Genomic DNA, 27512 nt, shown 5'->3' on the forward strand with positions numbered 1-27512 from the left:
GGCTAGGTGGGATTGATACCTCGGTGCGTTTTTACTCAATTAAAGCCTGCACAAGGGAAACAAAGCGGCGGCTGGCTGACACGCGCAAGCGCGCACACGTGGGCGCCCGGCCGGCCGCCCGCCCTCAGTCCCTCTCTCCCCAGTGAATGGGTCGGGAGTGGGGGGGAGAATGGATGCGAGTGATGGCTTGTGGAGGAGGGGGTACACTCCCGGTAAGGCGGGGCTGGCCAGGCCTCACCGGGAGCACAGGCCCCGGGGGGGAGAGAGGAGAAGGGGATCAGTAACCATGGAGGAGATTCGCCGGCAAGGCCGGTAAGTGAAGTGCCGCGGTGAAGGTGTAGGCCTCGGTTAGCCGCTGGATAAGGGTGCGAGGCGTCTCCTACCCAACCCGCCCGGAGCCACCGGTACATACCGCGAGTGTTTCCATCACGACGGCGGTGAACGCTTTACCCCCTCAACGATTACGACACGGGGCGAGCTCACAATCAAACGCATCCGGGCACCGCGGCCCGGCCCACAATTCACCGCGGGGTCGTGGAGCAGCTGCTCGGCAGCGCCGCCATCGCCTGGAGGACAACGCTGTAGCCGTGCGCTATCGCAGCAAGGAGCGGAGGAACTGCTCGGCAGCGCCGCCGCCGCCGGGATGACACCGGTTGCAGCCGTGCGCTGTCGCAGCAAGGAGCGGTAGAGCTGTTCTGCTCGGCAGCGCCGCCGCCGCCGAGAGGACAACGACGCAGCAATGCGGTGTCAGCCTCGTCACAGTAACTGCTCGGCAGCGCCTGCCACTGCTGAAAGGAGGACACTGCAACCGAAAAGATGCTCGGCAGCGCCGCTGTAGCTGGAAGGAGAATATTACAATCATACGACTGCAGTGGGCTGCGATGATTCTGGTTCTGTGATATGTGGGAGTTGATTATGTGCAAATAGATGACTAGTGGAGCTGGAACATGACTAGTGGAGCTAGGACATGACTAGTGTAGCTGGAACATGACTAGTGTAGCTGGAACATGTAGCAATGTTACAAAATTTTGAGATTTTAAAAATCAAGACTGTAATTTATCCCATCAGATAAAGCATAAAAAGAAGTTTAATTTGTCACCTAATTCACTTTCATATCTTCAGTATTAAAAAAGTTATGGCCATTTTCATACTTGGAAATTAGCATCTTGTTCTCTATTGCTTTTCCATTGACTTAACACAAAAGTTGTGATCGACGACAGTCAAATGGCTATAACTTTCTTAAAAATTAAGAGAACTAAAATAAATTTTCAGTTATTATAGATTGAAGCATTCTGAAACAAATATGAAACAATCTTACTTAGATGACTTGAAATTAAAGCATATAGTTAGTTAGTTACCTAATTGTAGCTAATTACAAAATTTAATTACTAGATCTGAACATCTATTAATTTCTTAAGAATAGATTAACATTTTTAAATAGCCTAAGTGTCCAAATAACATTCACACAATAATTCACAATATAACATAATTTTTAAATCTCATTGTCATGGATTTATAGGCCAAATGGAAGGAATTTAATGTTTAATACCTGTAAATTAATGGCCATTTAAATCAACTTGCCTGTGGGTTTTTCTGGAACGCGACCATTTGGATCATTGCGGTTTGCAGTGATTTAGATCCCCATATCTGCATGCCGGTTGGTATGGGGACTAAATCACCGTTTCGCAACTTAAAATGTGAACTAAAGGTATCTTAAGGACCACTTTTATACATAAAAATAAACCGCTTTCTTTTACCTGTCACCTACATGAAATCCGTCCCCGTTGTCGGCGTTGACGGCTTTAGAAGCTGATTTTAAAATGACTCCAGCGCTGAACGAGTCGGGCGATTTAAAAAAAAAAAAATAAAAAAAAAGACAGAACGCCCGTCGAAACGATTCTTCAACAAAAGCTTGCACTCCAACCAAATATAATCCAGGACAAGTTAAGAAAAAAAACGCGTTTTAACTCCGCCCCCCCCCCCCTCAAACGCGCCAAAATCGCGCACACGGCCAGTGGCAGAATTGCAGCGCCACTGAAGGTAAGTATTGTAACATACCTAGAACATGACTAGTGGAGCTAGGACATGACTAGTGGAGCTGGAACATGACTAGTTTAGCTGGAACATTGTTGGCCAGTGTGGGCAAGTTGGGCCGAAGAGCCTGTTTCCACACTGTATCACTCTATGACTGCAACTCCTGGATCAAAAGAGATACCGATCAAGGAAAATGAAAGGGAAATAGCAAAAGGGAGGGATGGAGTGAGCGGGAAAGCAAGAGTTACTTGCAATTAGAAAAGTCAATATTCATACCGCTGGGGTGTAAACTGCCCAAGCGACATACCACTGGGGTGTAACCAGCATAGGCGTAACTTTCCTAGTTCTCCGACCAGTCTGACTGTCCCCATTAAATTGTATCTGTTTGTTTCGTTGTCACCTTCTCCCAGCTAACAATGATCTATTCCACATCTCTTTTGATGTCTCATTTTTACACCTCTCCCTCTCCCGTGACTCTGTCTGAAGGGTCTCGACCCAAAACGTCACCCACTCCTATCCAGAGATGCGGCCTGCCTCGCTGAGTTAACCATTTTGTGTCTATCTTTTTTTCTCTTTCTCACTCTCCCTCTTTTCTGTCTTTCTCTCTCCCCCCCTATCCCTTCCCCCCCCCCCCTTTTCACTCCCTCTTTATCCCTTCCTCACCACTCTCCTCCCTCTACCTCTCTCCCCCATCCCACTCTCTCTTCTTTCTCTCTTCCACCCCCACTCTCTATTGGGAGGTTGCTTGCAGTCACGGTCTCGACACGTGACCCGTTCTGTGCCATGCAACGCCAACTGGAGTACACGAGGTGAACTGCAGGTAAGCATTTACTATGGCTGTCAGCACAGCGGGCCAGCCCAGCATCCGGACTGGTTGCACACCCGCGGACCCCAGGCTGTCTATCCCTGCGGCCAGTGGCGTAGTGTGGGGGGGGCCACAGTGGCGTATTTGCCCCGGGCGCTAAATTTTTAGGGGCGCAAAAAAATTGTTGGATAAAATTTTTTAATAAAATTAAGAGGCCCGGGGAGCCGTTGGAGCGAGGAGGGGTTACCTGGAGCTGTGAGTATAAAAACAGCGCGGGGCTTGCTTCTACAGAGGCCCGGGGAGCCGTTAGAGCTACCTGGAGCTGTAAGTATAAAAACAGCGTGGGCCAGGCCGCCGCTGCCGCTGTCCCCGCTCCGAGGCCAGCTGCCGCCGCTGCCCGCTGTCCCCGCTCCGAGGCCAGGCCCCAGGCCGCCGCCGCCGCCGCCGCAGCTCCGAAGCCAGGCCGCCGCTGTCGCTGCTGCCGCTGCCGTCCCAGCCCCAAGGCCATGTCGCCGCCCCAGCTCCGGAGCCAGGCTGCTGCTGCTGCTGCGCCCCCGCTCCGAGGTCAGGCCGCCGCCGCCCCAGCTCCGGGGCTGCCAGGCCGCCGCTGCGCCGCCGCCCCAGCTCCGAGGCCAGGCTGTCACTGCTGCTGCCGGGGGGGGAGATGACACAGGGACGCCGTCCCAGCCGCTGCCGCTGCCGTCGCGTCCAGCCCCGCCGTCCCAGCCGCTGCCGCTGCCGTCCCAGCCCCAAGGCCATGTCGCCGCCCCAGCTCCGAGGTCAGGCTGCCGCCGCCCCAGCCCCCGGAGCCAGGCCGCCGCCGCCTGCTGCCGCCCCCAGCCCCCCCCCCAGGTCGCCGCTGTCGGTGTTGCCGCGGGCGCCCCACCCCACGCTCCGAGGCCAGGCCGCCGCTGTCGCTGCTGCCGCCGCCGATGCCCAGCTCGAGGCCAGACCGTGCCCAACTCTGCTGTCGCTGCGTGCTGCCGCAGCCCCCGCCCCCCGCCGCTGCCGTCCCAGCCCCAAGGCCATGTCGCCGCCCCAGCTCCGAGGCCAGGTCGCTGTCCCCGCTCCGAGGCCAGGTCGCCGCCCCAGCCTCTGATGCCGGGCAGCCGCTGCCGCTGTCCCAGCTCCGAAGCTCCGTAAGGAGGTATGCGTTCCGTGTGTTAACAGTGTGTGCCGGAAGCTGCCATGTCCTCCACATGGATTGAGCTGCTCATTGCGTCACGCCCTTTGACCCGATGACCTTACGTGCAACCCCCCTATTCTCACTACCTCTCTCCCAACCCCCTATTTCTCTATTTCAGTCCGCGTTTTCTCTCTCCCTCCCTCTCCGTGTGATTGACATGCTCTCTTTCCCTCTGCCAGTGTAGCTGACACGTTCCCTCCCCTCTCTCTTCCCATGAAGCTGACACCTCCCCTCTCTCTCCCCGTGTGACTGGCACACACCCTCTCTCCGTCAGCCTCCGAGCCGGGACAAAAGCATCTCTAGTATCTTTTGGCCGGGACCAGGGCAGCGGCCGCCTCCCCGCTCATGTCGACCGAAAGCAAAGCGCGGCTCGGGCCCGACTCCGAGCCCCCCCGGCCTTGCGTGGAGGCGGAGGCCGGCGATGGACGGCAGCAGTCCCGGGCCAGGCTGGCCTTCACCCTGCCACCCCTCCGCTCGCCTGCTTTCGACGGTAAGCCGGCTGTTCGCGGTTTTTAGATAGGCACATGTGTAAGCAAGGAATATCGATTCTGTGGAGACAGAGGAGATTAGTTTAATGTTCGGCAGGGACATTGTCACGATTGTGGGCCACAGTGTCTTGACTGTTTAAATGCATTTCCCCCAATGGCAGAATCCGATCTGTTGGAGGGCTGTGATCTGGTGGATTGTCGTCGAGAGGTTCCAACTCTGATGGATTTCACTGTGGCGATTCCCAACCAGCTGCTTCTGGCCTCACTTCTAGAACATCTCTGTTTCGTTTACGAGAGAAATCCTCGCAGATCCACCGTCCTGTTCAAATGTAAGTACTGTGGTGTGGAGAAACCTAGAGCAAAGATGATCTAGAGCACGGAGGATGTTTAGTATAGAGATACAGTGTGCAGACAGGCCCTTCGGCCCACCAAGTCCGTGCCGATCAACAATCACCCTACACTAGTTCTATCATCCACACTTGCAACAATTTACAGAAACCAATTAATATGCAAACCTGCACATCTTTGGAATGTGGGAGGAAACCAGTGCACCCGGAGAAAACCCACGCAGTTACAGAAAGACACTCCGTACAGACCACCGTAGTGAGGATCGAACCTAGATCTTTGGCGCTGGTTAGGCAGTATCTCTACTGCTAAGAATTATATCAGAATTTATTTATGAATTGTTATTCATATATTCTTATATAACTGTATTAGAATTGGGGAAATAAAATACAGAGTGCTGGAGAAAGTCAATGGGTCAGGCAGAGCCTGACTTTAGTTCCTTATTTCGTTGACGCTAACACAGAAAGCAACGATTTGTTGGTACAAATGAATCCGTACTGCAGACTGACATCAAAGGCCTCCATGATAAAGGTCCTTCGGCCCACTGAGTCCTTGCCGAACATCCACCACCCATTGACTTTCGATTCACTCTTCCCACATTATTTTCTATTATTCCCCATATTGTACCACCCACCATTAATGTAATGTTCTATCTATCTGGCTCAGCTGGCTCTTTTTGCCACTCTAGGGTTGATCTTGGAGAGATGTATAAAATATGAGGTCGAGCACCGGAACAATGTCTAAGCAAAACATGATGCTGGTCAGTAGATTGTCAGAATATGTTAGAAACATAGAAAATAGGTGCAGGAGTAGGCCATTCGGCCCTTCGAGCCTGCACCGCCATTCAATATGATCATGGCTGATCAGAAGAATTTCCCACTTGTTGCATTCATCGCAACTTTTCTCCCCGCTGCAGTGCTGTGCCAGAAGCTTGCAGAGCTGCACCTGATTTCGCCCGTGGCCTTCAGTGATGAGCTCAGCACTGTGAGACTGCAGCACAATCAGGCCTTTACTAAACTGCTGCGGGCAGCAAGCAAAGGTTTGTCGGTACAGGTGAGTGCGTTCTGCTGGCTGAACATCAAATGCCTCCATGCCAAATGCCCATTGAGTCCATGCCAACCATCCACCATGCATTTACTCTGATTTTAGTTTCACTCCCACCACGTTCTTTTCTACACCTCCCCTGATTGTATGTCCCACCATAGATGTACTGTTCTATCTCGGCTGGCTCTTTTTGCCACTCTAGGGGTGATCTTATGTAAAATAATAAGAGGAATTGATTAGGTGGAACAAGTCTGATTATGTCAGCTGCTTTTCCGAGACAGCGTGCAGTGTCGATGGTGGGGGGGGGGGGGAGTCTGGTCTGTGTGATGGACTGGGAAACACCTTGAGAAATGGTAAACTTTCTTTGGAACGCCAGGGGTCGATGGGCGATCCAGCCTAGTTGCGGAGAGGTGGGCTGTTTGCATCACCGCACTGGGGTCGAGGAAAGAGTGTTCACATTTCGCCCCATCTACCAATCGTTCCACCACCACGCACAAGAAGTGACAAGACAGACACCATTGTATGCAGATGCCGAGAAGTGTGTTCACCTGCGGCTGAACAACTTCTAATCTTCAAGATTCAAGATTCAATTTATTTGTCATTTGGACCCCTTGAGGTCCAAACGAAATGACGTTTCTGCAGCCATACATTACAAACAAATAGACCCAAGACACAACATAATTTACATAAACATCCATCACATTGCTGTGATGGAAGGCCAAAAAAACCTATCTCTCCACTGCACTCCCCCCCCCCCCAGATGTCAGAGTCAAAGTCAAAGCCCCCGGCTGGCGATGGCGATTGTCCCGCGGCCATTAAAGCCACGCCGGGTGATGCAAGGTCACACACCGGGTCTTGGTGTTAGAGCCCCCGGCGTGCGCTCGCACAGTCCCGCGGCCATTCCAAGCCGCGCGGGGTGGTGCTGTAAGGCCCCGCTCCAGGAGCTCTTCGACCCCGCAACTCGGGCGGGAGAAGTCGCCGTTGCGGGAGCCCTGAAAAGCGGTCTCCCTCCAGGGACCCGCGGGCTCCCGGTGCCGCCGTCCGCCAGACCCGCAGTTGCAGCCTCCGAATCTCCGGAGGTCAGGCCGCAGCAGCAGCAGCGCTCCACCACCGCTCCACCCGCTCTGGACTCGGCCAGCTCCGCGACGGTGAAGTGAGTCGTCGGCACCAGAGCCCCCTGTCTTCCTGTTGGAGGCCGCTCCACGTTGCAGCCCCAACGACAACGGAGACCCGACAAAGAAAAGGTCGGGTCTCCCGTGCAGGGAGAGATTTAAAAGTTACCCCCTCCATCCCACCCCACCCCCACCCCCCCACACACATACCCCAACAAAAAATAACAAAAACTACATAAAAACATAGACAATAAATAATAAAAACGCCGACGGGCTGCAGAGGCCGCTGCTGACGAGAGTCGCGCCGCCTACCGTTAATGTGTTGACTCGATAGGAAGAAGATCACCACACTCAGGTTGCTTTCTGTTTTCTAGGGACGTGCTACCAATGAAGAGGTCCATCCCCAAATCCTCTGCGGGTAGGTGTTGAACGCAGTGTGTGGAGCACAGCGGGGATTTACTGGATGCAGAGAGTATGTTTAATCCCTGCCACCTCCACCTTGAGCTTCTAAACTTTTTATTAAAAATTTGGAACTGAAATATTGCAGTTTAGTTTGGAGGTACAGCATGGGAACAGGCACCTCCCGCCCCCTTCCTTTCTTTTATCCTACAGCAATGTCATTATCCATGTATTGAAAAAGAAACTGCTGGAGGAACTCAAAAGTCTGAAGAAGGGTCTCAACCCAAATGCCCTCCACAAACGCCTCCTGATCCGCTGTTCTTCCAGTGGTTTGTTTTTAACTCACAATTCCAGCACTGCAGTCTTTGGTGCCTTGGATTAGAGATGCAACATGGAAACAGGCCCTTCGGCCCACTGAGTCTACGGTAACCATCGATCACACATTCACTAGCTCTATGTTATCCCACTTTCTCATTAAGTCCATGCACACAACCGGGGCAATTAACAGAGACCAAATAACCTACTAACCTGCACGCCTTTGCGATGTGGGCAGAACCTGGAGGAAACCCACGCTGTCACTGGGAGGAAGGGCAAACTTCATACAGATATCATCTGATGTTAGGATTGAACCCGGGTCCAAAGTACTGTGAGGCAGTAGCTCTACCAGCTATGCCATTGTGCCACCCAAAATATTGTTGATAAAACTATCTGGGAATTAATTTTCTTTTAAAGTTTATTATTGTCACGTGTATCGAGGTGCAGTGAAAGGCAAGTCAAAAGTGTGAGTGTAAGGTATTTAAGTTTGCTGATGACATGAAAATATGTCGCAAGGCATTCCGTGAAGAGGATGTTTAGTTTCTGCAGCATTTTGTCTCCAGCTTTGGTATAAAACAGAATCTGCAGTTTATTTTTATTTCATTCTGGTCTTCTGCCCTATTTATGCTCTCATAATTATTTATACTTCTATTAGGTCTCCCCTCAGCCTTCGATGTGCCAGAGAAAACCAGTTATTTGCATCCTGGGGAATAAAGTTCTAACTCTCCGCCCTATCTATGCCTTGGCATGGGATGGGAGTCGTATACAGTTACAGACCACATGTGGACAGGAGGATCATCAGGAAGCTTTCACAGACTGCTGGCTTTACCAGCGATGTCCACATTCCCAACTATAAACATCGATAAAGCTCTGCTTAGTAAGTGTTGACTAGAACTCTGAAAATTGATGGGTTGCGTTTTGATTTTTGTTTTGATCAGGACAAAAGAAACACTCTATCAGAGACAGACATCTCGGTCCGTGAGTGAATTTGAAGAAATCGCATGTCTGGGCAAAGGAAGCTATGGAAAAGTGTACAAGGTGCATGGCAAAATCATTTCTAGATTCTACTTCGGATCTAAGTAGAGCTGACGTTTAGAGACACAAGAATTGCATATGCGGAAATCTTGAGCAAAACACTTGTGTTTTATTTTACTTAATGTTAGTTGAATCAGGTGTTCCATTTAGTTTAGAGATAGAGCATGGAAAATCGCTGTCAATCGATCACCCGTTCACACTAGTTCTATGTTATCCCACTTTCGAATTCACTCCTACAGTGGGAGGTTAGATTGAAACACTATTTTTGTGCCAAGATTGTTTTCTTTACCAAGACAGCATTTTTCTGCTTGCCAATTTCCAAACTAACTTTCTCTCCGTTCCTTCTCTCCAGAGATGCTTGCCTGTCCCGCTGAATTACTCCAGCATTTTTTGTCTACCTAACATTCTTTCCACATAACTTCAGATAGCCCTTGCTTTCTCTCTTCATAACTTCAGATAGTCCTTGCTTTCTCTCTCCACCCCCTTCCCAGTTCTCTCACTAGTCTTACTGTCTCAGACTACATTCCATCTTTGTCCCGCCCCCTCCCCGACATTAGTCTGAAGAACCCAATTAAAAAAAATTGAATCTGAAGAAGGGTCTCGACCCGAAACGTCGCCCATTCCTTCTCTCCAGAGATGCTGCCTCACCCGCTGAGTTACTCCAGCATTTTGTGTCTAACTTTTAAGTTGTTCAGTAGTGCCTGATTGAAGTTGCACTGTAACCTATTTGGCCTGCATACTACAATTAGTGATACCCGATTCACCAGTCATGCTATATTGAATTAGCATTATGTAAACACGCGTTATAGCAGAGCTATGTGTACATCAGAAGAGAAGGAAGTCATTTGGCTCCTCAAATCTGTTCTCTCATTCATTTGGACCATGACCAAAGAGTATATTCAACTATCCACCTTAGTTCCACAGCGCGAGAGACCCTGGTTTGATTCTGACCTTGGGTGCTGTCTCTGTGGAGTTTGCACGTTCTCCCTGTGACCACATGGGTCTCCTACGGTTTTCTCCCCCCATATCCCAAAGACATGCACGTTTTTGCAGTTTACTTGGCTTCTGTAAAGTGTTCCTAGTGTGTAGGGAGTGGATGAGAAAGTGGGATAACATCAAACTGGTCTGAAAGGTTGATGGACATTCAGCATAGCACTTGGTAGGCCAAAAAGCCTGTTTCCATGCCCTATCTTTCAATCAACCCTGAATAGCCATAGCTAACAACAATCTGTATATTGAACCCTCAGGCTGTGAGTTTTGTTTGTGTGGTGGGGTGAAACATTTTAATAACTCTTTCTGTGACGAGTTCTTTACCAATATAACCTTGAAACACACTATCTCTAATTTTAAGTTTATACCTGTGGGTGTTTACATTATTTTATGCATACATTGAAGTCACTGGGATATTAGCTTGTTTAAAGGAAAGAAAGTAATGGCCCACGAAATAAAATAACATACATGTACAAATGTACATTTTCATCCGTGGTGAAAGTAGGGCAGCACAGTGGTACAGCGATAGAGTTGCTGCCTAACAGCGCTCAAATCTCACTTCGGGTGCTGTTTGTATGGAATTTGTACATTCTCCCTGTGATCTTGTAGGTTTTCTCTGGGTGCACTGGTTTCCTCCCTCATTCCAAATACGTGCAGATTTGTAGGTTAATTTGCTTTGGTAAATTGTCCCCATTGTATTGGATAGAACGAGTGTATGGGGTGATCGCTGGTCGGCGCGGATTTGGAGGGCCGAAGGGCCTGTTTCCATGCTGTATTTTTAAACTAAACTAAATAGGTCAGAGATGTTATAAGTTAACCACTTGTATTTATTTCAGGTCAGGAATAAATTGGACGGACAGTTCTACGCTTTGAAGAAAATTCTCATGAAGAAGTTTACAAGATTGGGCTGTATGAAGGTATTCCATTTTTATTACAGGCTGTTGTTATTATTCACAAAGCAAGATGACACAAGGATAGGTGACATTTCAGTCTTCTTCAGACTGAAGAAGGATTCCAATCCAAAATCTTCGATTTTCCAGCATTCGCAGTTCCTTCTTAAACATTCCAACCCAAAATGTTGTTTATCCACGTCCTCTAGAGACGCTGCCTGATCTGCTGAGTTACTCCAGCACTTTGTGCCCTATTAAAAAAAAATGGCAAATACTCAGCAGGTCAGGTGAGAACAGATATAATCTCTCGGGTTGAGGAAGCTTTGGGCAAAACGAGGAAGATTTGGAGAGACAGGTTGTAAAATGCAAGGGAAGTGGGAAGGGGAGAAAAGAATGGGGAAAAAAGACAATGTGCTAGGATGAAAGGTAGGAAAGATTGAATAGGAAAAATGGTGCGGGCTTTTTCTTAAAAGATGTCTTAAAAGACATGTCTCAAAAGAAAACGTATGTTCTGCTTTTGAACATTTGGCATTTTTTGTTTTATTTCAGATTTCCAACATCAGCAATATTTTGCTTTTAGATTATTTACTACACATTAGTGTTCACTGCCTCTTCATTGGCTGATGAAGAACTTTTTATCTGACTAACTTCCTATCTCTCTGAGAAATCCAATCATCAGTTCCAACTTCTTCCATGCCTCCAATTTCCATCTCCCCACCATTGGTAGACACGGGGAACTGCAGATTCGGAATTTTGAGCAAAACACGACGTGCTAGAAGAACTCAGCAGATCAGGCAGCACCTGAGGAGGGAATGCACAGGTGACATTCCGGGTCGGGACGCTTTCAAGCTTCTGTGTTTCCTGCCGGTTGGAAGCGGGGAGAAGGAATTTTTGGGAGGTGTAGGAGGAAACGAGCACCTGGGAGAAAATCACGCGGTCATGGGGACGACAAACTCCACACAGGCAGCAGCCGAGGCCAGGATCGAATTTAAGTTTAGTTCAGAGATGCAGCGCAGACAGGCACTTCGGCCCACCGAATCCGCACCGACCAGCCAACCCTGCACACAAACACTATCCAACACACACTAGGGACAATTTTACCGAAGCCAATTAACCTACAAACATATACGTCTTTGGAGTGTGGCAGGAAACCGGAGCACCCGGAGAAAACCCACTTGTGTCACGGGGAGAACGTACAAGCCCTGTACAGGCAGCATCCGTAGTCAGGATCGTACTTGGGTCTCTGGCACTGTGAGGCAGCAACTCTACAACTGTGCCACCGTGCCGCCCCTAACCAACTTGAGTGGCTTAACTGTGAGGCTTAAAAATTTGTGGATCATGCCGTTAGAAAACTGTAGGAACTGGAAGTAGATTTCAATTTACATCCATGCAGCCATTCACATTGATCTTGGGTGATTAGTTCTAGGTATTGTGGGTTTTGGGGTATAACTAGAGTCTCAACTTTTGTTCTGTTTCAGGTTTTGCGAGAGGTAAAGGTACTGGCGGGTCTTCAGCATCCACACATTGTTGGCTATCACACTGCCTGGATAGAGCACGTACAGCATCTGGTCTTAAAAAGTAGTTAAACCTTGGATCTCTATATTTAAAAAAAAAACTTAAATAGCACTCCATTCTCTATCACAGTTTAATTGTTGTACTTTCTCTGTTTCTCACTGCAGGTAATCAAGTGTCGCTAAGTAATCTATGTGCATTGAAAGGTCTTCCTGTTCAGGAGGATGGAGGGTAAGAAGCTTTTACAGTGAAAATGAGTGATAACTCACCACTGCTTTAGCCAGTGAATACAGCAGTGCGGTGGGGCAGCGCCAGTGTGGACTCGGGGGGCTGAAGGGCCTGTTTCCATGCTGTATTTATAAAGTCTAAAGTAAAGGATGGAACGGGGTGCATGACTTGTAGCTAACTCGCTACAGCCAGAATGCGGCCACAAGCAGACTGGAGGAATAGCACCTCGTATTCCACTTGGTTAGGTTACAACCCAATGTACGGGTGATACCCCACCACCTTTCCTGCTTCCACCCACTACCCCCAGTGCTCACCATTTCTCTCACTATCCCGTCCAGTCCCCCCGCCGTCCCTTTCTACCCCCATCCCTCTCTCCGATTTTACATTTCAATATTCTCTTATTTGATACCCTGCCTCCTTTCCATCTCTAGACTAGAGAAAGCAGGAGAATGGGGTTGAGAGGGAATAATAGATTAGCCATGATGGAATGGCGGAGTAGACTCAATGGGCCGAATGGCCTAATTCTACTCCTATGTCATCACCGTGTAAACCAACTTATCACTCTGTGAGAACCAAAACCATGCCTCATACACCTCATTTAAACATCTCACCTTCAATGTGTGCCCTCCTGCTATTTGACATTTCCACCCTGGGGAAAAAGACTAATTATCTACCTAATCTATGCCTCATCGTTTTATAAACTTCTATCGGGTCTCCCCTCAGCCTCTGATGCTCGAGAATTCCTTGTACAGGTCCACTGCCGATTTTTCCGGCACCCTTGTTCAATAGACAATAGATGCAGGAGTAGGCCCTTCGGCCCTTCGAGTGAGCACCGCCATTCACTGTGATCATGGCTGATCATTCACATTCAGTACCCCTTTCCTGCCTTCTCACCATATGCCGACTCTGCTATCTTTAAGAGCTCTAGCGAACACTCTCTTGAAAGCATCCAAAGAATTGACCTCCACTACCTTCTGAGGCAGAGAATTCCGAATTCACAACTCTGAGTAAAAAAGGTTTTCCTCATCTCCGTTCTAAATGGCCTACTCCTTATTCTTAAACTGTGGCCCCTGGTTCTGGACTCCCCCAATATCGGAAACATGTTTCCTGCCTCTAGCGTATCCAATCCCTTAATAATCTTATATGTTTCAATAAGATCCCCTTTCAACCGTCTATATTCCAGAGTATACAAGCCCAGCCGCTCCATTCTATCAACATATGACAGTCCCGCCATCCCAGGAATTAACCTTGTGAACCTACCCTGCACTCCCTCAATAGCCAGAATGTCCTTCCTCAAATTTGGAGACCAAAACTGCACACAATATTCCAGGTGTGGTCTCACTAGGCCCAGTACAACTGCAGAAGGACCTCTTTGCTCCTATACTCAACTCCTCTTGTTATGAAGGCTAACATGCCATTCGTTTTCTTCACTGACTGCTGTACCTGCATGCTTACTTTCAGTGAGTGATGAACAAGGACCCCCAGATCTCTTTCTACTTCCACTTTTTCCAACTTGACACCATTCAGATAATAATCTGCCTTCCCGTGTTTGCCACCAAAGTGGATAACCTCACATTTATCCACATTAAACTGTATCTGCCATGCATCCGGCCACTCACCAGAGCCTTTCTGGATTATCTGTTTTGATCAATAGACATCATGGCCTGGGGGGCTAGGGGTTGAGACAACAGCCCACAAAGCCGGCTATGGGAACGGATCTGCCGGCTCCGGCTGGGCAGAAGTTTCACAACTCTGGCCGCAGTAGGTAAACACAAGCTGCCGATCAGCCGCGGAAGTCCCGATGAGGTAGAGAGTTGATTTTACATATATACGAGTGCTTAAAATTTGTATAACTCGCATTGAATTTATTTCTGTAGAGACCCTGCAGTCCATAACACACATACCAGCGGCTCCAGTATCATTTTTGCAGACCCTAGTTCTTCTATGAGATTGGGAGAGCCTTTGTCAGGGTGCCGATTGGTGGAGGAAGAGGTGCTTGTAAACAGTTCAAAGGAAGATGGCAAGAAAACCACCATCCACGGTGAAGCAAGTGGAGTGAAGCTTCCAACCAACAGTGGGCATCGACACCTGGGAATAAAGGACTTTGGCAGGCACCTGCCTTGCTTTTACTCCAAGGATCTGTCTATGTACAGCGACATAGATCAGTCTAAGCTACAGATATGCCAGGACGGGAGGAATAAACTGAACTCCTTGTTTGAAGTGTTGGAGACTGAAACACAAGACCTCGAGATGAACAAAGAACTAGGATGTGAAGATGTAGAGATTTCGGGTTCGTCTGTAAACCCGGGCAGTAATTCGACATCAGAGAGTGATTCGTCATTCACGGATGTGCCGCCTGTCTCCAAGGTAAGAAAACATCAAACCCCTGACGAGAGAAATGGCACTATAGTCTGGCAGGCTGATCTCGACATTGCCGAGACCAGGCTCCAGCTCTCAGACACCTCCTCATAACTACCAGTCTGAAGAAGAGTCCCGACACGAAACGTTACCTATCCATGTACAACGGGAGATGCTGCCTGACCCGCTGAGTTACTCCAGCATTCTGTCTCTTTTCTCATGGCTACCCCTTACCCCTAGAGATGAACAACATCTCCCAGACTATCACTAATCTTATCCCCACCAGCGATCTCCCCTCCATAACCTCCTACCTTCTATTTCCGGCATTATCCGCTTCCATCTCCCTCCAATATTTCACAAGATCCATTGTTTCTGCCAGCCCCAGCCTCCAAAAAGATCTGAAGACGGGTCTCGACCCGAAAGGTCACCTACTCCTTTTCTCCAGAGATGCTGCCTGACCCACTGAGTTACTCCATCTTTTTATGTCTTATCTTTGGTGTAGACCAGCATCTGCAGTTCCGTCCTACACAGATCATTTTGGTTGTTTGGTTTCAGCGTGGAAACAGACCCTTCAGCACACCAAGAATAGATCATCCGTTCACACTAGTTCTATGGTATCCCAGTTTCTCATCCACTCCCCGCACACTAGGGGCAATTTACAGAGGCTAATTAACCAACAAACCTGCACGTCTTTGGGATATGGGAGGAAGCTGGAATACCCGGAGTAAACCCACAGGGAGAATATGTGAACACCGCATAGACAGCACCTGAAGTCACGATCGAACACGCGTCTCTAGCGCTGTGTGGCAGCTTTACCAGCTGCGCCATTGTGCCACCCTTATCTGCTTGGTTACCTCGTTGCTGGGTGTGTGATCTCTCTTTGAACAAATTGGCCACTGGATCTCATTGATTACAACATTGATTGTTGCTTTTGCCTGGTCCAGAGGCTGAGAAAACAGTTTTATAAATACAAGTTGTGTTGAATATCTTGCTTATTTGTTAGATCCCTTTCCATCTTGTGCTTCACATACAAATGCAAATGTGTGAAGGGTCTCTTCAGGAATGGATTTTGGAAAGGAATACCAGAGCACGAGAGGGTCTGGAATTTACATGTGAGTTGCTTAATTCTTTGTTATTCGTTATATATTATACTGAGTCGGTTCTTGTCACTACTTTTTCATTGAAACCGTTTGCGGTTGTTCAGGTCAATTTGCTCTGCTGGAATTGGACTGCACCATGCACATATTCCGTCAGCTCGTCGAGGGAGTACGTTACATCCATTCTAAGGCTGTCATGCACAGGGACCTGAAGGTGAGTCTGTCTCACAAAGTTCAGTCAGATGACATTAGACATACAGCGCAGAAACAAACCCTTTAGCCCACCAAGCCTGCACTGACCAGCGACCACACAGCGCTAGAGACGCGTGTTCGATCGTGACTTCAGGTGCTGTCTATGCGGTGTTCACATATTCTCCCTGTGGGTTTACTCCGGGTATTCCAAACAGTAGCACTCTCCTACGCATTTACAGAAGCCAAAATAACCTACAAACCTCTGCTTCCTTGGAGTGGGTGGAAACCAGAGCACCTAAAGAAAACCCACGCGGTCACAGGGAGACCGTGCAAACTCCGTACAGACATTATTAAACCCGGGTCTCTGGCACTTTAAAGCAGCAACTCTACCATTGCGCCACTGTGCTGCCCCGTAATAGTGTGGTAACAGGCTATTCAATCCATTTTAAAGTCGTAGATACATACAGCACGGAAACAGGCCCTTTAACCCAACTCGTCCATGCCGACCAAGATGCCCTATCTAAGCTAGCCCCATTTGTCTGCGTTTGGGCCCATATCCCTCTAAACCTTTCATATCCATGTATCTGGCCAAATGTCTTTTAAATATTATAAGTATCTGCCTCACCTACCTCCTCTTGCAGCTTGTCCCATATCCCTCTAAATCTTTTCTATCCACATACGTGTCTGTGTCTTTTAAATGCTGTATCAGCCTCATCTACCACACCTTGAGTGAGAAAAATGCCCCTCAGGTTCATATCAAGTCTTGCCCCTCACACCTTAAACCAAGGATTCTTGATCCCCCTCCTCTGGATCAAAGGCATTCACCCTATCTATTCCTGTCATGACTTTGTGGACCTCTATAAGTTTTCCCCTCAGCCTCCTGTGCTGGTAGAAAATGTACAAGATTATTTTTAATCATTGTGGGTACCAAGTAATTTTGTCTGTGTTGGCTCTTTGAAGGAGAGGTCTAACATTGGTCTCAGAGTCTGCATTTTCACTCTATATTTTAGGTTCAGCAGGCTTAGACTATCTTAATGTAGATACACTAATTATTTTGGGTGGCCAGTGGTGCAGCTGTTAAAGCCGCCTCACAGCACCGGAGACCCCGGTACGATTCTGATCTCGGATGCTGTCAGTGTGGAGTTTACACGTTCTCCCTGTGACCACGTAGGTTTCCTCCCACGGCCTAACTAGAGCACCTAGAGAAAACCCACGCGGTCACAGGGAGACTGTGCAAACTCCGTACAGACACTATTGAACCCGGGTCTCTGGCGCTGTAAGGCAGCAACGCTACCATTGCGCCACTGTGCCGCCCCGTAATAGTGTGGTATCAAGCTATTCAATCTATTTTAAAGTCGTAGATCCATACACCTCGGAAACAGACCCTTCAACCCAACTTGTCCATGCCGACCAAGATGCCCCATCTAAGCTAGTCCCATTTGCCCGCATTTGGGCCCATATCCCTCTAAACCTTTCATATCCATGTGTCTGGCCAAATGTCTTTTAATACTTATGCCTCACCTACCTCCTCTGGCAGCTTGTCCCATATCCCTCTAAATCTTTTCCATCCACATACGTGTCCTGTCTTTTAGATGCTGTATCAGCTTCATCTACCACACCGAGTTCCTCCCACATCCTAAAGACGTGCGGGTTTGTTGGTTAATTGGTCTATGTCAAAATTGCCTCGAGTTTGTAGGTAGTGGATGAGAAAGTGGAATAACATGGAATTGCTATGAACGAGTGATGGATGGTTGGCATGAACTCAGTGGGCCAAAGGGTCCGTTCCTGCGCTACTGTTTTATATTCTATCTTGCATATCTAGGTTATTTAATAAATGAGCGAATTTTTGATTCTACCACCCTTTTGCCATTGCAGAACCCCTCCTCCCTTTTCCCCCCCCCCCCCTTCCCCCCTTTCCCCCCCCCCCCCCCCCCCCCTCCAACCTCCCCCCCCCCCCCCCCCCCCCCCCCCCCCCCCCCCCCACCTCCCCCCCTCCTCTGTGTAAAGTATAAACTGCAGCTCAATGCTAATTCGTTTATATTACCTCCGCACATCCAGGTTTAATGTTAGGTACAGAGAAATCTTGTATATAAGCAGAAAAGATCCCGAATACAGCTTTTGCTTTCACCACCACCACCAGCTGGCCCAAATACCACTGAAATTCCCTCGCCCATTCCTCCAGATTTGCAACTTAAAACCTATTTGATTTTTAGATTTAGCAGGCACGGAACAAAAGCAGTTTGTCTCTGCTGTTGGAGATTGATAGGTTCTAGTCAAGGGTTACGGGAGAAGGCCTGAGAATGGGGTTGAGAGAGAAAAAAATAGATGGGCCATGATCGGATTGTGGAGCACACCTGATGGGCCGAATAGGCTAATTCTGCTCGTATGTCTTCATTCAGTCCCTGTTACCTGTATTGCCCCTTTCAGATTGTTGGGTGGAAAGTCTCACAGCCTAAGATTGTCTTGAAAAAGAGGGGAGGTGGGGAGGACTGAAAATTTTAAATGTTCTTGCCAGTTAATGGGGCGGGAAGCTGAGCTTTCACTGGGGTGAGGAGTGAGGGTAGTTCAGAGGTGCAGGCCGCCGATCCTATGGTCCAGTCGGTCCTGGGCCTCTGGTTCCTGCCGCTCGTCCGGCCCTCCAGCCACTTCCTCCAGTTCCTCGGCATAGCCCTGGTGCCCGTAGACGAAACGCCAGACGGGGGTGGGCAGAAGCTGCTGGGCCTGGTGCCGCCCATGGGCCCGGCGCACCGCCGCACGGCACAGGTTGCGGAGAGCAGGCGGCTGCCGGCACAGGGCCTGCAGGAACTCTCGGTGGCGGCGCGACTCAGGGCCGAGCAGGCCGCTGGGCAAGCCGCCGCCTGCTCCGTGGATGCGGGGAGGGCAGGAGAGGCTGAGCACCTTGGCCAGCAGCCGGCGGCAACGCAGGTTGGGCCGGCGCTCCAGGAAGAGGGCGAGGGGTGACTCTCCCTGTTCGGTGCAGAGGCTCAGGTCGGCTCCGTGATCCAGCAGTAGGTCGACCACCTCCTCCCGCCCGCCAAAGCAGGCCTCATGGGCCGCCGACCGGCCTCGCCAGTCCCGGGCGTCCACCGACGCTCCAGCCGCCAGCAAGGCCCTCACGCAGTCCAGTCCGGCTCCCAGGTATCGACCGGCTTTGCCCGAGGCGGCTCCCACCGCCAGCTGGAGCGGTGTACAGCCGCTGCCCGGTACGCGGGCGTCCACCCGCGCCCCCCGGCCCAGCAGCTCCTCAGTCAGCTGCCGGTCCAGCAGCCCGCTGGCCATGTGCAGCGGCGTCAAGCCGTGTTGGTCGGCGGCCTCCAGCTCGGCTCCGTGCCGGGCCAGCAACGCCACCGCCGGCCATGCCCCGTGCCGCACCGCCAGGTGCAGCGGGCCGTCCCGGCTATCGACGCCGGCCTTGACGTTCACCTCCACGCCGTGCCGGCACAGCAACCGCATGCAAGCCTCGGCACGGCCCTGCATGGCTGCCATCGCCTTCTCAAACTTGGTCTTGGGTACCAGCCGGTCGCGGGCAGTGTTGGGCCAGTGCATGAGGACGAGGTGCAGCGCCCTGCGACCCTTGCCATCCCTGGGGGAGTGAGAGAGAGAGAACCCATGAAGAACTGCAACAGGAAGTAGCTGCATTTCCAGAGCACCTTCCCCAACCTTGAGCCAGCTACAAAGAAAGAAAACCTGTGAGAAACTATAAACTCAGCTAGACCAAACGTAGACTTGGCAATTGTTACACTGAACAACTTCCATTCCCAGACTGACTTTTCTGTCCCGGCCCTCCATTGCCAGAGTGAGGCCACAAGCAAATTGGAACAGCGCCTCATATTTTGCTTAGTATAAACGGTGAAGTCTCTAATTTTAAGTAACAATCCCATATTCTCCCTGCTCACCCCCCTACTATCAGTCTGAGTCTATACAACCGCTCCCTGTGGTTAAAGATGGGACACAAAGTACTAAAGTAACATCTAGGGAGAAAAAAGGATGGGTGACGTTTTCTGAAGAGCAGACCGATGCTCTCACTTGCCTCACTTACTCTGCCTCCAGATCAGCCTTGTGTTGAATTAAGCACTCCAGGCTCCTTGCCTTTCGATACGTTGCGGCCAAATGGATCGGGAGAATAGACAACCCCTTGGATTGATAGAAATCGGACAATCAATTTTAAAGCAAACAAAAACCTTGCAGATAACCAACATCTGAAATTAAAAAAATTACAAGGATGTTGCCAGGACTCAAGGGCCTGAACTGTAGGGAGACGTTGAGCAAACTAGGGGTGCTGAAAGATGAAGGGTGAGCTTATAGAGGGGTATAAAATCATGAGAAGAATAGATCGGGTATATGCACAAATTTTCTTCAGTAGGGGAATTGAGAATCAGACGACAAAGGTTTAAAGTGCGAGGGGAAAGATTTAATGGGAACCTGAGGGTTAACTTTTTTTACACAAAGGGTAGGAGGGTGTGGAACTTGCTGTCGGAGAAAGTAGTTGCGGCAGGTACTATCACAATGTTTAAGAATCATTTAGATAGGTACATGGATAGGTCGGGTTTAGGGGGATATGGGACAAATGCAGGCAAGGTGGGACTAATGTAGATGGGACATTGATTGGTGTGGGCAAGTTGGGAGGAAGGGCCTGTTTCCACGCTGTAGGACTCTATGACTCTTTATGACAGGAAATATTCAGCATTCCAGGCAGCAATGAGAGTAATTGTTTGTGGAGATACAAAACAATTGGTGTTTCTTTACATCGGAATCTTATGGAGGGGAATAAAATCATGAGAGAAATAGATGGAGTGAATGGAGAGTCTTTTACCCATAGTAGGGGAATCAAGAACCAGGGGACACTGGTTTAAGGTGAGAGGTAAAGAAAACTGAGGGGCAGCTTTTTCACACAGAGTGGTGGGTGTATGAGCTGCCAGAGGCAGGTACTATTACCAACATTTAAAAGACATTTAAATGTTGACAAGGACAAGGGTTACACAGTGGCGCAGCAGTAGAGTTGCTGCCCTAAAGCGCCAGAGACCAGGATTCGATCCTGAATCCAGGTGCTGTCCGTACAGAGTTTGCACGTTCTCTCTGTGACCGGGTCTCTTTTCTCCGGGTGCTCCGGTTTCCTTCCACATTCCAAAGACATACAGGTTTGTAGGTTAACTGACTTCTGTAAATTCTCCCTAGTGTGTAGGATAGAATTAATGTACGGGTGATTGTTGCTCGGTGAGGACATGGTGTTTTCACGCTATATCTCAAACTATAAACATTTGGACAGGAAAGAGTTTGAGGGATATGGGCCAATCGCAGACAAATGGGACTGGCTTAGATGGAGCATCTTGGGGCATCTTAACTATTCAGGTTACTTAATAAATAAGAGGATTTCTGCAGGGGTGGTGATGGAGGAAGATATGATAGTGGTTAAGAGGCTTTAGATAGGCACATGGATATGCAGGGATATGGATCACATGCCAAACATGATGCCAATTTAAACTAATCTCTGCTGACTAGCAGAGATTAGTTTAAATTGGCATCATGCTCAGCATGGCAATGTGGGCCGAATGGCCTGTTCCTGTGCTGTACAGTTCTATGCCTTGCTTGACTTGCCTGATTTTCATACATGGGCACCATGGCGCAGTTTTTCCAGATGGTTATGGGCTCATTGACAGGATGCACCTTAAGCAGGGCTGTGATGTTCCCCTGGTCACCTCTCATTATAGCATCGTGAAGCTTGGCGTGGACATCATCAAACTTGCCCTGGCATTCACACATTTTTTTTGAACATTAGTTCCTTCAGCTGGGGTTCACCGCAGAGCGGCCATTCACAAGCGGGATATTTTCACGCTCCTGAGCTCTCCCTGTTTAAAGTGCCAGGGACGAGATCGTCTGCCGTCGCTCGCGGTAGCTGGGTTGGGATCACCGCAGCTTTGACACGTGGCAGACGTTTCCTGTTGGGCGTTGTCAGCACAATTTTGATTTGTTTCAGGTTGCGATGGCAGCAGATTGTGACATCGAGGTCTTCGTGTTCCGTGCGGAATTCGCAATACAGGTCGCCTTCTTGAGCGGAATATTGGAACCATAGAAACATAGAAAATAGGTACACGAGGAGGCCATTCGGCTCTTTGAACCAGCACCGCCATTCAATATGATCTTGGCTGATCATCCAAAATCAGTACCCCGTTCTGATATTTTCCCCATATCCCTTGATTCACTTAGCCCTAAGAACTAAATCTAACTCTCTCTTGGCCCATAACAGTGATAAGTCTCTTTGATCCCACTAAGTTAGCAGTGCATTAGCTGTACGTATCAGGATGCATCACATCATGGTTTGGGAACAGCACCATCCAAGACTGCAAGAAATCGCAGAGAATTGTGGAACAACCCAGACCATCACACAAACTAACCTCCCATCCATTTGCTCCATTTAACTTCTCCCTGCCTCGGCAAGGCCACCATCATAATCAAGGACCAGTCTCACCCAGGTCATTCCCTCTTCTCCCCTCCCATCAAGTAAGAAATACAGAAGTATGAAAAGGCATCCAGATTCAGGGACAGTTTCTTCCCAGCTGTTATCAGGTTACCAAACCATCCTATCAACAACTAGAGAGCGGTGCTGAGCTACTATCTACTTAATGGGAGACCCTCAGAATATCTTTAATCATACTTTCTTGGATTTTATCTTTCACTAAATGTTATTCCCTTTATCATGTATCTACATTGGATGGCTCGATTGTAATCATGTAGTCTTTCCACTGACTGGTTAGCACGCAACAAAAGTTTTTCACTGTACTTCGCTACACATGATAATAAACAACACTAAATTAAACTAGTTATACTGAACATGAGCTATTCTTAAGATAACTGATGTCCTTGGGTCTGCTCATTCCTCTGCAGTTATATAGAACATTAGTCAGAGCAAATTTGGAATAATTTCTGCTTCTCTGGTCACCCCACTACAAGAAGAATGGAGGCTTTGGGGATGGTACAGAGGTTTACCAGTTTGCTGCCAGGATTGAGAGTACTAGTTGTTAGGAGAGACGCATGGTGCTGGAGTAACTCAGTGGGTTAGGCAGGATTTTTACAACAACTTGGTAAATTCATATTGTCAATACTAATTCCAGTTCTTTTCTCAAAAAGATAAACACTGTTATTAATTGAATTTTAATTCCACAGCTGCCAGTTGGATTTTAAGATAGACACTAAATGCTGGAGTAAATCAGAGGGTCTGGCGGCAACGTTGGAGAAAATGGGTGACGTTTCATGCCTGAATGCTTCTTTAAACTCAAAACATCACCTATTCTTTCTCTCCAGAGATGCTGTCTGACCCACTGGGTCACTCCAGCATTTTGTGTCTTCGGTATGAACCAGCAACTGCAGTTCCTTCCTACATGGTTGGATTTGAACTGGGCAGCTGGATTATTAGTCCTGGTCCGAATGGATGATGGCCGTGCTATTATCATCTAGAATGCAGGACTAGGTTGAATGCAAGCAGTTTTGTTCATGACTCATTTATAAACAAACATACACTGCCTTCTGTTACAGCCAAGGAACATCTTTCTCCATGCTCCTGACTGCCACGTTCGGATCGGGGATTTCGGACTGGCCTGCAGTGACATTGTTGAGACGTCAGATTCATGGACGACCAAGAATGAAGGTCCCGGTGAGTATTGGATGGAGACAGAAGGAACAACAGACACTGGAATCTCGAGCAAAACACAAAGTGCTGGAGTAACTCAATGGGTCAGGTAGCATCGGCGTAGGGAAATGGACAGATGATGTTTCAGGTCGGGGCCACTTCAGTCTGATCAGTAAAATGCTGCCTGATCTGCTGAGTTCCTCTTGCATTTTAGAGTATTGGAAATGGTAGACATATGTTGTTCAATGGAAAACTCACTCCGGAGACACAAGGAACTGCAGATGTTGGAATCGAGCAAAACTGCAGATGTTGGAATCGAGCAAAACTGGAGTAACTCAGCGGGTCAGGCAGCAAATACGGATAACCTGGAGAGGTGGTGTTTCAGGTCTAAACAAACCAACTAAACTAAACAAAAAAATCTCAAAACATATGCAGGTTTGTAAGTTAATTGGTCTCTGTAAATTGCCTCTAGTGTGTAGGAGTGGATGAGAAAGTGAAATAAGTCAAGTTAAGTTTTATTCGTCACTTGCATATAAAATGCAGTGAAATTAATTTGCCAGCAGCGGTACAATAAAAAAAAAACACACAATACACAATAAAAAATGAACAGAATCATCCACCACAGCATTCATCACTGTGGTGGAAGGCACAAAGTTTGGTCAGTCCTCCATTTTCCCCCGTGGTCGGGACTACAACCCTCCGCAGTCGCCGCTGGTGTGAACATAGAACTAGTGTGAATGGGTGATCAATGGGCGGCATGGACTCGATGTGCCAAAGTGTCTGTTTCCATGCTGTATCTCTAAACTAAGCTGAAACGAAAACATTTCCTGAGAAGGCACGTTGTCACCTTTTTCAGTATTTAGCTTTGACTTTGTCTTTTTTTCACCCAGATTCCAAACACACCTCGGGAGTTGGAACCTGTCTATACGCTTCCCCTGAACAACTAAGAGGTTCTTGCTATGATTTCAAGGTACACATCTGTTTTTATACTGGAATCCTCCTATTCAATTGCCCTTTATAATTCAAATATTATTCATAACTACCTGAAAGTGGCAACACAAATCGATAGACTGGTAAAGAAGGCATATAGTATGTTTGCCTTCTTCGGTTGGGGCATTCAGTATAAGTGTCAGAAATAAATGTTGCAGCTTTATAGGACTTTTGTTCGGCCGCATTTAGAATATTGCTTGCAGCTTTGAGTAATGCACAGATAGGGTAGACATTCAGAACAAGGTTTGAAGCTGTAGCTGTAAGATGAGAGAGGCTAGGTTTAAAGGAGAATGTGTGGGGCAAGTTTTTTTTTACACAAGTCGTGAGGGCCTCGAACACACTGCAAGGGGTAGTGGTGGAGTGGCGTTTAAGAAGCTTTTGGGTAGGCATACGACATGCAGGGATGTGGATCAGGAAGGCTAGTTGTGAACTGGAACAACTTTTGTAAAATTACAAATACATTTAAATGTTAAGATTTAAGAGCTTAATATAATTTCGTTGCATTTCGTTGTCTCTGTAAGTCAATAGATTAGTTGCCATCATGTTCGGCATGGACATTGTGGGCCCAAGGGCTTTTTTCCTGTGCTGCATTGTTCTAAGTGTATGTTCTACGTTTAAAGTCAGCGTAGTCCTAGTGGGATGAAGGTTCTATTTGTGGGATTAGACTGCAGGATGCATTTCAGGATGATGGGATCAGACACTTAGATGTTTGAAAGGTATGGACAGGGCTCACATAGGTAAACCATGGTGCAGTGGTTGGTGTGTGCAGTCTGTTGCTGTGTTGCAATATTATTGTGTTTTCATCTGCACTTTCAGTCGGATATGTACAGTGTTGGCATAATCTTACTGGAGCTCTTCCATCCATTCGGAACTGCGATGGAGAGGACAAAGATAATCATGGCACTTCGAGAAGGCCACATCCCTAAGGACTTTGCCCAATGGTGGCCTCTCCAAGCTAAATACATCAAGATGCTAACCAGCAAAGATGCCTCCCACAGACCAAGTGCAGACGAGATGTTGGACAGTGAACTCTTCTCTTCTCTCAAGGTAGGATGAACACCTTGGTTCGTTAAACTTGTTGTAATAATGGCCAGAATTATACTGTCCTTTGGGAGCTTGCATTGCACAAATTGACTGCCACATTTCCTAAAACATTTTGAGTATTGAGTAAAGCTCAAAGTGCTGGGTTGAGACCCTTTATTTTGAGTATTTATTTGACACCACGACGAAAGAGTCTGTATGAACATAACACTTTATCTTGGACAATAGATTTTAGTCATACAGCATGAAAACAGGGCCTTCTGCCCAACTTGCCCACGCCTTCATGGATCAGAACCATTGGACTAAACACTTCAGATTAAACTGAGTGAGTGAGGTTGCCTCATCTATACTAGTCCTACCTGCCTGCGTTTGGCCCATATTCCTCTAAACCTATCCCATCCATGTACCCGTCCAAATGTTTCTTAACATTGTAATAGTACCAGATTAGTGTTTAGTTTTAGATACATCATGAAAACAGGCCCTTTGGCCCACTAAGTCAGTGGCAACCAACAATCTCCTGTAGTTCTATCCTACAAAATAAGGGCAATTTGCAGAAGCAAATAAACCTAGAAATTTGCCCATCTTTGGAATGTGGGAGGAAACCAGAGCACCTGGAGGAAACCCATGCAGTCACAGGGAGAACTGGTGCGAACAGCCGATCGATGGTCGGCATGGACTTGGTGGCCCGAACTGTCTGTTTCCATGCTAGCACTCAGCTGGTCTAATCTGTTCCCATGTATTATGGTCAGGCTGCAACCTGTTTTACCTCAAAGCAACCTCACTCACTCAGTTTAATCTTAAGGGTCTGTCCCACGATGCGAGTCCACCCAAGAGCTCCCCTGAGTTAAAAAAAACGTGTAAGTACGTAGGACCTTGTGGATGTCCCATAGCGGCTCATAATGCGAACAGCAGGTACTCGGGAAACGCGGTAACTCTCGGAAACTTTTCAGTGTTGAAAAAACTTCAAATTACCGCATTTCTAGAGTACCTGCCGTTAGCATTACGAGCTGCTACGGGACATCCACGAGGTCATACGTACATCCCACGGGTGATTTGTTTTCTTTTTTTTTTAAACTCGGGAGAGCTCTTGGGTGAACTCTCATCGTGGGACAGGGGCTTTAAGTGTTTAGTCTAAAGAAATGTCCTGATCCAAAACCTCACCTTTCATTATTCTCCACAGATGCTGTCTGATATGCTGAGAAGTTCCTCCAGCACTTTGTATTTTATTGAAGATTCCAACCTGCAATTCCTTGTGTCACTAGTGTTTAATCTTGTTTATTTACTGATTTTTGCCCTCATAAAGATTTCACATTCTTAAAATGTTGAGGGGCGAGTCAGTAATTTCCAACGAGAATCCATAGCTGTTTCAGATCTGCTTTGAGTTACAAAACCTCTGCAATGTTTGCTTTATGCCTCACTGCTGTTCACGCAGCTCACTCCGCTGCAGGAGAAGCTCGAACAGAAGGTGGTGACCCAGGAACAAGAAATCAAGAGCCTTCAGCAGAAATTGATTGATCGGGAAGAGGAAATCCGACACCTCAAGGAACAAGTCAAATTACTGGCCATGGAGGGGGAGAACATATAGAGATCTTCATAAATTTCCCAGAGAAACTTATTTTGCTTTCTTTCTACTCAAATTTACTTGAATACCTCATGAATATTGATGGTGTATGTGCTTTGAATATACGGGTTTATTTAAATGAACGGAGAGGATTGATGGATGAACTATTAAATGTATTCATTGGTTCATTATTAAGGCGTTCTGCATTAAATTTGCTGTATTACTTGTGGCTCCAGGTATAATGTTGTGTTCAAGTCCCAGTCACA

General features: G+C 48.0%; 3 protein-coding genes across 6 annotated transcripts in view; 1 reads left to right on the forward strand and 2 right to left on the reverse strand.

Annotated features, from left to right (window-relative positions):
• Positions 1 to 1848, reverse strand: part of usp42 (ubiquitin specific peptidase 42) — a 67912-nt gene extending 66064 nt beyond the window's left edge. The window contains exon 1 of the mRNA XM_055651580.1: positions 413 to 1848. The gene's annotated coding sequence lies outside the window, so the exon portion shown is untranslated. The remainder of the gene's footprint in view (positions 1 to 412) is intronic.
• Positions 1 to 27469, forward strand: eif2ak1 (eukaryotic translation initiation factor 2-alpha kinase 1). 4 transcript variants are annotated; one of them, XM_055651595.1, is made up of 15 exons: positions 1 to 23; positions 4675 to 4842; positions 5775 to 5911; positions 7389 to 7432; positions 8667 to 8766; positions 10590 to 10670; positions 12122 to 12221; positions 12323 to 12386; positions 14261 to 14750; positions 15745 to 15853; positions 15946 to 16052; positions 23561 to 23678; positions 24545 to 24624; positions 25461 to 25691; positions 27118 to 27469. In XM_055651595.1, the coding sequence occupies exons 2-15, from the start codon at positions 4734 to 4736 to the stop codon at positions 27268 to 27270; spliced, it is 1923 nt and encodes a 640-aa protein (XP_055507570.1). In that variant the 5' UTR covers positions 1 to 23; positions 4675 to 4733; the 3' UTR covers positions 27271 to 27469. The 4 variants fall into 4 exon arrangements, with proteins under 4 accessions (XP_055507570.1, XP_055507568.1, XP_055507569.1 ...); XM_055651593.1 differs by lacking the exon at positions 1 to 23 and adding an exon at positions 163 to 312; XM_055651594.1 differs by lacking the exon at positions 1 to 23 and adding an exon at positions 2717 to 2854.
• LOC129706936 (ankyrin repeat domain-containing protein 61-like) lies at positions 18062 to 23553 on the reverse strand. The gene is made up of 3 exons (XM_055651609.1): positions 21626 to 23553; positions 20070 to 20164; positions 18062 to 19613 (listed from the first exon to the last, which is right to left on the reverse strand). The coding sequence occupies exons 1-3, from the start codon at positions 21788 to 21790 to the stop codon at positions 18596 to 18598; spliced, it is 1278 nt and encodes a 425-aa protein (XP_055507584.1). The 5' UTR covers positions 21791 to 23553; the 3' UTR covers positions 18062 to 18595.
• Positions 27470 to 27512: the final 43 nt, after the last annotated feature.

Source organism: Leucoraja erinacea, chromosome 20, assembly GCF_028641065.1.
Source record: "Leucoraja erinacea ecotype New England chromosome 20, Leri_hhj_1, whole genome shotgun sequence".
Lineage (NCBI taxonomy): Eukaryota > Metazoa > Chordata > Chondrichthyes > Rajiformes > Rajidae > Leucoraja > Leucoraja erinaceus.

Bases quoted from the DNA above. Each gene is read 5' to 3' on its own strand.
- eif2ak1 (XM_055651592.1), top strand. From the start codon at position 4,371: ATGTCGACCGAAAGCAAAGCGCGGCTCGGGCCCGACTCCGAGCCCCCC. The intron at 5,912-7,388 runs GTGAGTGCGTTC...TCTGTTTTCTAG, and splicing joins GCAAAGGTTTGTCGGTACAG to GGACGTGCTACCAATGAAGA. The intron at 8,767-10,589 runs GTGCATGGCAAA...TATTTATTTCAG, and splicing joins GCTATGGAAAAGTGTACAAG to GTCAGGAATAAATTGGACGG.
- LOC129706936 (XM_055651609.1), bottom strand. From the start codon at position 21,790: ATGTGTGAATGCCAGGGCAAGTTTGATGATGTCCACGCCAAGCTTCAC. The intron at 20,165-21,625 runs GCAAGTCAAGCA...TATCAATCCAAG, and splicing joins TGCCCATGTATGAAAATCAG to GGGTTGTCTATTCTCCCGAT. The intron at 19,614-20,069 runs GTAAGTGAGGCA...TCACTCCCCCAG, and splicing joins AAGGCTGATCTGGAGGCAGA to GGATGGCAAGGGTCGCAGGG.